Source organism: Carassius auratus, chromosome 29 (assembly GCF_003368295.1).
Source record: "Carassius auratus strain Wakin chromosome 29, ASM336829v1, whole genome shotgun sequence".
Lineage (NCBI taxonomy): Eukaryota > Metazoa > Chordata > Actinopteri > Cypriniformes > Cyprinidae > Carassius > Carassius auratus.
The window spans coordinates 15577183-15587345 of NC_039271.1; the positions used below are offsets into that span (position 1 = coordinate 15577183).

The 10163-nt window shown below is 36.8% G+C and overlaps 2 protein-coding genes across 3 annotated transcripts; one reads left to right on the forward strand and one right to left on the reverse strand.

Moving 5' to 3' along the window:
- The first annotated feature begins 291 nt into the window (after positions 1 to 291).
- llph (LLP homolog, long-term synaptic facilitation factor) lies at positions 292 to 2305 on the forward strand. Its single transcript, XM_026209837.1, has 3 exons — positions 292 to 400; positions 1442 to 1663; positions 1744 to 2305. Exons 2-3 carry the CDS (start codon positions 1453 to 1455, stop codon positions 1911 to 1913), a joined length of 381 nt encoding a protein of 126 aa, XP_026065622.1. The 5' UTR covers positions 292 to 400; positions 1442 to 1452; the 3' UTR covers positions 1914 to 2305.
- Positions 2306 to 3032: 727 nt separating this feature from the next.
- hcls1 (hematopoietic cell-specific Lyn substrate 1) lies at positions 3033 to 10098 on the reverse strand. 2 transcript variants are annotated; one of them, XM_026209851.1, is made up of 16 exons: positions 9951 to 10098; positions 9233 to 9316; positions 9032 to 9105; positions 8461 to 8590; positions 8103 to 8213; positions 7930 to 7984; positions 7730 to 7840; positions 7515 to 7625; positions 7285 to 7395; positions 6750 to 6805; positions 6420 to 6489; positions 6115 to 6263; positions 5840 to 5968; positions 3873 to 4038; positions 3686 to 3760; positions 3035 to 3580 (listed from the first exon to the last, which is right to left on the reverse strand). In XM_026209851.1, the coding sequence occupies exons 2-16, from the start codon at positions 9314 to 9316 to the stop codon at positions 3447 to 3449; spliced, it is 1566 nt and encodes a 521-aa protein (XP_026065636.1). In that variant the 5' UTR covers positions 9951 to 10098; the 3' UTR covers positions 3035 to 3446. The 2 variants fall into 2 exon arrangements, with proteins under 2 accessions (XP_026065637.1, XP_026065636.1); XM_026209852.1 differs by lacking the exon at positions 7285 to 7395 and having other exon boundaries at positions 3033 to 3580.
- Positions 10099 to 10163: the final 65 nt, after the last annotated feature.

A 10163-nucleotide genomic window follows, 5' to 3' on the forward strand; every position in this document is an offset into this window, starting at 1 on the left:
AACAAACAACAAAGGGGTCAGAGCAACAGTGTTTACACATTTTGGATAAATCAACTTACTTATAGTCGACTCCTCATTTTAAACTGGGATTGATAAATCTTTACACTTTTAAAAGGGGACGAACATATTTTTCACTGGAGGGGGAACATTTTAAGATACATTTGTGAATTTATAAAACATTTATAAAACAAATACGTTTGTATTTGTAATTCAACTCACCTGCGGCTTTGAAGTGTTTCATGTGTTAAATGAAGGCCGCAGTTCTGTCGCCCTCTACTGGACTAAGCCCGCTGTCAACACGCGTGGTTTTGTCGCAAAAAAAAGGAACTGTCGTAAAGAATCTGCTTAGCGGCAGCTGTACAGACATACACGTGTATCCAGAGGTGTCGTGAAGATATATGTAAGTTACACACTGAAAACATTAATACAGCTCAAACACAGAACAAAAACTGAAGTCCGTAACTTATATTTTCTGTTTTTACGCCTGTTAGTGGTGTTTGTACGTTGGTGTCTATTAAAATAGAAAGCGATCTTTGCATTTCTGAAATGGCTAACGTTAACTGGCTAACAAACATCTTAGTTTTCAGCTCATTTTTCTTACACTGATCTCTTTCATCTGGATATATTTAAAGGGATGTGGGTGAACGGTTATTTAGATGATAACCGATATGTAAGATTATGAATAACGTTAATCATCGTAAGCGGATCGTGTGTTTTAATCACGCTCGTGGAGTGGGCAACACACACGTTTAGATGTTTTCAGTCGACTTAGTTCATAGAGCTTCTCTAATAATGAGAGCTAGCAAGTGAATTGTAGACAGGTGTTGTAGACACTCAAAATGGTTATGGAAAATGTGGAAATATCAACGAAACATTGTGTTTTCCAGACTAGGGGGAATATATATAGACAGAGAAAATTTGTGTGGATATATATATATGTGTGTGTGTGTATATATATATATATATATATATATATATATATATATATATATACATATATATAACATTAAAAGTGCTGTCGAACAATTAATCGCGAATAATCGCATACAAAAAAGTTTTTGTGTTGAATTTGTGTGATTTGTATATTTATTATGTATATATAAATACACACAAATACAGTATATATTTTGTGTACAATTATACGGTATATATCCCTGTATTTCCATGTCTATTTTCATATACAAAAAAATATATTTTATATATAAACACAACATTTTTCTGAAATATATACATGCACGTGTGTGTATTTATATATACAAAATAAATATATACAGGACACATTCATATATTATGTAAACGCAAACTTATTTTGGATGCGATTAATCATTTGACAGCACTAATATATATATATATATATATATATATATATATATATATACACCCACACACACACAATACCTTTTCGTGATTACATTTTTTTATTACCTTTGTCTCTTCTCAGTTTCAATCAGGATGGCAAAGAGTTTGCGCAGCAAGTGGAGGAGAAAGATGAGGGCGGAGAAAAGAAAGAAGGTTGCACCTAAAGAACTGGCTCGACTCAAAACAGTGCTGGGTCAGGGAGAGAAAGGTGAGATCACCATGAAAGATGTAGCCGAGATCGCCACCGTTGTGCCACCCGAGAAAGTGAAGAAGCCGGGAGATGTTGACATGCAGGAAGAAGATGGTGAGCATTTATTAAAACGTTTAGCATTTCGGGTTTTCTCTTTTCACCATGTTAAATGCAGATCTGTTGTTGCTTTGCAGCGGATGGTGGAAAGATGGATTTAGACACTAAACGCAATAAAAAGACAATGTTAGACGATCAGGGACGGTATCCGGTCTGGATGAACCAAAGGCAAGCGAGGAAGGTGAAAGCCAAACGCCAAACGGCTAAGAAAGGAAAGCCTAAGGTGAAGAAAGGACTCGCCTGGTAGATGAACTGATCTGCTTGTGCACGGACATTATTCCTGTCACAGCCGGACAGGAGCCTTGCTGTGCATCTTTTTTTTAATGTACATTTCTATGGACTGTTTGTGCAACCTTGAGCAGATAGATACTTTAGAGTGTATGCAGTTGTGAAATGTAATGATCCGTTGTTAATGGTTGTGGCTTCTCATGTTTTGATTTGATTTCAACATTAATTAACTAATTAGAAATGAATGGTGGGCGATGGAGTGAGACACGGTCAGCGTATTATCTGATTTTTTTTTTTTCTACTCTGTGGGTCTGCTATACTTTGAAGTATTAGGTATTTTCTCTGTTGGCAGATAATTATGGATGAGCTTTGGGTTTTTTTCACTTAATAAATCAAATATACCTTTCTACATTTTGCTTTATTTTGTGGTCAGCAAAAATGCATAACATTGAGTCAGTAAAGAAACGAGCATAAGCCAGTGGCTTGTGTATAGCTAAAAGGCAGCATGGTACACTATTACATTTAATCTCTGCACCAAACCAAGTCTTTATAACTATACTTGGCACACTTCATACTGCATGCATAAAGGTTTAGAAAACTGCTAATTGATAGGACATTCCTCAATAATAATAAAAAACTTTTAACAGCATTTCACAATCACTTTGTAATGATTCTCCATGTAATACTTATACTATTAAATGGAATATTTGCACTTTTAAAAATCAAATATTTATATTTTAGGACTGTAAATCAACTAAAAAAGTAACTGAAAATTGTGACTAGTTGAACATTTATTCGATGTTCTGTTGTACACACTTTATCGTTCAAATCTCTGGGGCCAGTAATTCATTTTTTAAATTAATACTGTAATTTCAGAAAGGATGCATTAAATTGATGATAAGTAACAGGAAAAAAAACATGTTACAATATTTCGATTTTAATAAATGCTGTTGCTTATGAGTTCATTATTTATTTAAAAAAAAATCTGTAAAAAAAAAAAAAAAGTATCACTGTTTCCACACAAATATCAATCAGCACAACTGTTTTCAACATTGAAAATAATATAAAATGTTTTTAGAGGACCACATTAGAATGATTTCTGAAGGATCATGTGACACTGAATACTGGAGTAATGGATGCTGAAAATCCAGGTTTGCATCACATGAATTAATTGCATATTTTAAATATATTAAATGTAATAATATTTCACAATAATATTACTGTATTTCTGATCAAATAAATGCAGCCTTGGTGTGCAAAAGAGACTTTCATAAACACTACAAACGTTTGATCGGTTGCATATATGATCATTTACATCTTAATCTAATATCTTTATGAAAAAAAAAATTAACTGGTTACTAACCACGTGCACTGAATGGACAGTTCTGCTCAGTTAATAGATGCAGGCTACATGAGAACTCATTTTCAGCCAGATTCAAATTTTCATTCTGTACATGTTCGTATATTGCACATGTATGTCCTAAAAAATGCAATAAAAGTAATTGTCTGCAAGTGGCATATAAACATAAATTTGATCACTGGTTATCAGCAACTAATTGAGCTGCACAAAAGTGGCAGGAAACAGGCCTGTGCGACCATGACACGTTCCTTTCCACCAACCCTCATCCACCATCTCAACGTCAGTGATGATGTCCCCCGGCATGAAGGAGATCTCGTCACCGGCCTCTGCAAAAGTTTGATTGACATTCATAACACACACCAGACTAAACAAAAAAAAACATTGCATAGCTCTACAGAGTCATACAATGTCAATGAGGTATCAAAACGTACCTCCTTGGTAGTCATAAATGGCCGTGGCTGTGTTTCCTGCCCCACTTATATCTTCATAATCATTAGCAACAGCTTCTGAAAAAGCCAGAAATACAGCTGTTAGCAATCAGAACCATCTACTTTTTCTTGATGTGGCTTTGATTCCCAGAGTGAAGACATGTAGTAAATGTTTATGTGTGTGTCAAACCTGCAGTAGCATATGAGCCAATATCCTCATAATCTCCTTCCTGAGGTACGGGGGCGGGATCACATTCATTGTAAGTTTGCTCCGGCTCCTCCTCCTCCTCTTCGATCAGGTCACCTGAACGGGGCGGCAGTAATGGCGGCTCCTCATATTCAGGCTGCTCCTCTATCTGAAACACACACGGAGCAGATGAGGATCAATTCTTTCAGTTTATATGTCCTTCGAATGATTATGATAGCCGATTACTTGTCTTAAAACAGAAGAGTACAGAAAGTACTGTACTGCTATGCAGTTCTGAGTAGTTTTAGCACAATATTTAAAATGGCTAGGGTGTGATGGGTTTTCGCCAGGCGGTTGTTTATTGGTCAAAAGTCAAATTTCTATAATTTTCCAGTCCTTAGATATGACTCAAGTTTATCCTTCGGTGTGAATTAAGCCACATTATTTGAGGTATCATTCATGTCGGCAGCACAAAAAAAAAATACCGTGATTTAATCGTAGGTTTTAACAAGTTTCCATACTATATATGGTGAATAAATGTAATTACATTGTCATTTTACACTAAAATATTATTAATATTACAGTTTTGGAAGTGAAAAAGTCATTGTGTAATTTAGCGTGGAAAAACACCTAAACTGACACTCCCAGAATTCCCTGCATGACGCTTCACATTTGATGTTTTTTCAGTGAAATGTTTTGAGATGTGACTTTCTCATCTCCCACAGTTTTTGGTGTTATCAGTGCTTCATTCGCGGGTGAAATTCACTTCACAACAGTTGAGTTCACGCAGCTTGTGAGTTCAACCACCATTTATCCAGATAATTTTCAAAATATTACTGTTATCGTGTCATGAAATGTAGTTTTAAAACAATTTCAGGCAAGAATGTAGTTGTTTTAAACTCAAATATATGGTTTATTTATAAATAAAGAGTCTATGTAAAGGTTTTTGGCGAATTCTGAGACGATCAGCTCCACGCGATCATGTTACTGACGAGAGCCGTCTCGACATTCTGATATTTGCTGCTGACTCTGATGTCTCTTTTGTGGTTAAACATAAAATATTTTTGTTTATAATTTATCTACAATAGTTGTCTCGGATTTTGCCTCCGGTTGCTACGTCGTAATCACGTCACTAGAGCAAGCTCCTGATTGGTTAACGCGTCGCAAACCTTTGCATGTACATCACTCGCGCTTAACGCTTCATTCGCATCTGGTGTGAACGCACCATTAAGGTGCAGTCACATTAGCGAATTTTCATTGAAATTTCATAGGCAAAAAGTTCCATTGTGTATTGTTAGTGTAACAATGTATGAAGTACAGCTCACATCAAAGTTGCTTTAAAACCAAGCAACATTCTGTTGGTCAGTGTGGGGAATTTGTCTAACAAAACGGTTACCAAATCAGAATGGGGAAACCCTCAGACAGACTTACACATCGTGTGGATTTATACTAAAATGGATTTCGCCCACAAAAATCTGACGAACAATTGTAAAAGTGACAGCACCTTTAGAATTGAATACTTGTTCTATTTGCTACTGTACCTTTAACACCTTAATATGTAAATAGCCCATGTGATGATTGACTAGTCTGTTTGCATGTGAGACCAGCATCATGTCAGGTTTTTATGGATCTCGATTTTTGACGACTTGTGTGATTGTTCTGAGTGAACTGCTGCACTAATGAGAGTCTAAAGAACGTGTAGCCGTGCACAGAAATCAACAGCTAAGGTTGGGATTTTCGTAAAAAAAAAAAATGCATTAAATTTCTGTTTGTTTTCAGAGTTGTGCATCGTGAACATTAGGGTATGTTCACAATAAGTGCAGTTATGGCCTAATGGTTAGGGAGACACACCTTTAACCCAACTTGTAACCCTAAGCCCAATTGCTCCCTGGGCATCACAGCAAAAATGGCTGCCCACTGCTCTGGGTGTCTTCAAAAGAGCAGTGAAAATATAACAAAAAGGGTCTTGCCTGAGCTTCTTCCTCCGGTTCATCTCTGGGTATTTCAGGCAGTTTTCTGAATGTCTCTGGGGGATTGTGGGATGCTGGCACAGGTGGAGGTCTCTGGTTCTCTTCCTCCTCTTCACACTTGCTCTGCTCCTTAAGAGAGAAGATGACCAGCATTACAATGTGATCATTAGTGTGTGAAAAAGAAAAGGCTGTTGTGTGTGTGTGGGGGGGGGATCTATTGTTTTCATGTGTTTCTATTAAAAGTGCAGCAATATGGATATGAAGACAAATTTAACCTCCTGTTTGCGTTGTGCCTCTTCCCGTTCTCTCTTCTCTCGAGCAAGTCTTTTGGCTCTCTCCTCATCTGCTCTCTTCTTGTTCTCCTCATCTGAGGCCTTCGCCATGTTCTCAAATCGAGCCTTAAGGTTTCCAGCTCCTACACTTGCTATAAACACCAGGAAGAGCAAGAAACTAATGAGTCCCTGAAAAGTATATGGACCCTTAAACAACACATTTCAAATGTATGAATGCCACTGCATGACTACTCAAACGCAACACTTCAAATGTAATATTTCCATAAACTTGTACAACAAACACTCACAGGCCTCGAAAGCCTGAGGCTTCTCATAAGATGATGATGGTGACTCCATATCACTGAATGAAGCTGCACTCTGTGGAAAAATAATAATAACTCGATGTACATTCATTGGGAAACTGTCTATATATATATATATATATATATATATATATATATATATATATATATATATATATATATATACATTTTTTTTTGTAAAAATGTAATTTTGCCTTGTGAATCTTGCAGTGTCACTTTATATTTTCCAATATGTGACCCTTTACCAATTACCTTTTTTTACTCTAAAACAGAAACTTCCATAATAACGCATTGCAAATTCCTGCGAGATTGTACCTTATCCATGCGATCCGCTTCGACTCCATAACGTCCTCCAAAACCCTTTGCATAGTCTGAAATAAAGGATAAGATCATACATATATTATACAGTATTATGTAAAACAGGCCAACATTGTGTTGCATCTCTAGCTTCAGCTGTCAGTTTACATTTTTATATAATTTACTCTTAGTTAACACCAGGGCCTTCAAAAAAGTGCTTAAATTACGAGCTAGCCCTAGGGCCACACGCGAAATACAGAGAAAGATGATCACTAGGTTCCTCCGCTACGATTAGTAGTCATCTAATGCTAGAAAACACAAGATTTTAGCCAAATTTTCAAAAGAGAAAAAAGGTTTAAAAAGGGGGAGGGGGGAACTAATTGTGGCAGAAGGCTCCAAAATCAAGTTCCCAGGGCCCTCAATGGACATACATTTAGAGACAGATAGCAGGTAATGTGACACTGATACAGCCTATGCTATAAAATCATAATTTTTCTTTTTTTTTAAAGACATATTGCAATTAGTTAAGAAATCTCTGGACATATTTACATACCTTTCTGCGACTGATGTTTCTCTGTTTCTCCCTTGTAGTCGTAACCCAAAGCGGCCTTGTCAACTTTTTCCTTTTCCACTCCGTATTTCCCCCCGAAGCCTTTTGCATAATCTGTGCGAAGTTCAGAGAGCAGAATTATGCTTTATTAACTATTCTTCCACCAAAAGGGAGGAAATATAAGGACGGAGGTCCAGAATGCTGGTCCGTATAGCAGCAGAGATTAAAATGACCTTTCTGTGACTGATGTTTCTCTGTTTCTCCTTTATAGTCATAACCCAAAGCGGCCTTGTCAACTTTTTCTTTTTCCACTCCGTATTTCCCCCCGAAGCCTTTGGCGTAGTCTGTTGAGATGAAAACAGAATCATGCTTCCTAAACTATCCTTCCATCAAAATGAGACCAAAAAACGTGGATTGAGGACCAGGATGCTGGAGAGAATGAAATGACCTTTCTGAGACTGGTGTTTCTCAGTCTCGCCTTTATAGTCGTAACCCATTGCGGCCTTGTCAACCCTCTCTTTCTGCACACCATACTTGCCACCAAAACCCTTAGCATAATCTTACGAAAAAGCAAAGAAGTGATTATTATATAAAAGACAGGAAAACAAGATGTGCATGAAGTTCTGGATTTGAGATGCTGAGATGTACCTTTCTGAGATGCATGCTGCTGTACCTCACCCTTATACTCATAGCTCATGGCAGACTGTAGTGAATCAATGATAAAAGGTAAAGAAAAGAACACGTCACTTCATTTATTCATATACAATAACATTTATTCAGTTCTCAAATCAAGGGGAAGAGCGTGAGAGAGAGCTTCTAACCTTGTCCACACGGTCCTGCTGTACACCATATTTCCCCCCGAAACCCTTTGCTGCATCTATCTGGGATGAGTGCTTTTCTACCTCCGCCACATAGTTGTGCCCTAAAGCACCCTGGGAAAATTCAAACCAATAGCATTTGGTGTCACTGACATCAAACCTGGTGCAACGTGTATTTAAACAGCAGCTTTGAATATTCACATATGCAGAGTTTGTCCTTCGGTTTTAGATGTAAGGTATGTTCTCATTAGCAAATTTTCAGTGAAATTTAGTGGACAAAAAGATGTACGTTGTCTACTGTCATTAATGCAGCGTTGCATTAAACACAGTTCACATAGAAGTCTGTTCTTTTGAGTCTAACCTTGTCCATTCTGTCTTTCTCGACTCCAAATTTCCCTCCATAGCCGTAAGAGGCTTTAGCGCCCTGGTCCATCTCTTTCTTCTTAACCACCTCGTGTTCCTTAGACACATTCTGCCTGAGATCTGCAATGCTGCACACAAACACAGGCAACGTTGCATGTTACTACATGCTGCATTTTTACCATGGAATGTGGCACTTTTGTTATGCACTCAAATGTTTGCATTTGCTTATGTTGCTCGTTTAAATTCTTCAACACTATTATTCTAAATAATACAGGTACATGTTGCATTTAAAACGCAGTGTGTCAGTGCAATATCTTATTCCGCTTCTGACGTGATGTAAGCTTGCACCTATAAGTCCATATTTGGAAATGCAACTCAAGTCGGCAGCATTTCTACTTCCTATTTCCTCTCTGCAGAGAGCAACACTCTTTATAGTAGCGCTTTCAAGTACACTGCAACATGGTGCCATAAAGCCAGCTTATATGTTATTATATCATTTAAAATATGTATATATATATTAATTCATCTTCAACATAACATGCAGCATCTGTATGTGTATTAACTGTTACCTGATGTGTTCTTTTCGGCCCGACCCTTCTATGGTCCTGGAACCCCATCTCTGTTCCTGCTCCGACACATCGTTCTGATACATAGACACATTTTTTATATATTAAAAAGAGAAATAAAAGAACAAATAAACAATAAATAAATTCAAATATGTGATGTTAGGCAAACTTTGGAGTAGTATTTTTCAGGTCTGCTTACTGTACCTCAAAATTTGGGTCTGTTTCCCAGTCGTCCCCCTCCGATTCGACCTTCACATTAACATCATGTCCCACCACAGATTTCCACATCTATAGAGCAAAGGCAAAATTTCATGGCTCCTTAGATATCCTTATGTTCAGACTTTTGAGTATTTGAATGTATTATGGTCAAACTGCATCAGTATATATATATATATATATATATACATATATATATAATATTTACAGATATGATGTATGAGTAAATGTATCACTAAGTGAATGATTATAGTAGCCTAATCTTCTTGTATACTGTCAAGCTGACTATTTCACGACTGACATAAAGAGAGTAAAACATCAGGATCATCACAGCTTAATGCTGTAATTCCACATATTTTAAGAAAAAGAAAAACTGCATTTTCGTTTACTTACAATGTCTTAATAAATGCAACAAGTTTTTGTGCACTTTGCAAGTTCCTCAATTTTTTTTCTAGAGCGGCGTGTTTTACAAAGTTTACGACCAAATTAAAAAAAAAAACTTTACACTTTAATTTCAACACTAATCAAGACCATAACTGCACAGCAAAGTTGGAGATAATGTACAGAAATGTATAAATTTGACTTCCTGCAACTAAAAAAAAAAGTTTTGGGCAGCTCATGTATCAACCACTTCCTGATTAAAAGAAGCTGCGTTTTTCTATATGAATCGTATTAACAAGATGAGCAAATAACAATGGTCACTCACGTTTTAACGCTTTTTCCTCAGTCTTCTTGTTCAAATATTAGTATCAGTGCGACATAAACAGCAGATCAGACCTGCGCTCGAATGCGCGCCGCTTATTACTTTAGTAGAAAAGGCGTCGGGCACGCGCTCACGCGCAGCTGAGAACTACATATGCATTTCTGACAGTTTAAATAAAAACACAGAAAAATACTCTGAAATACTCATCTTTATTTC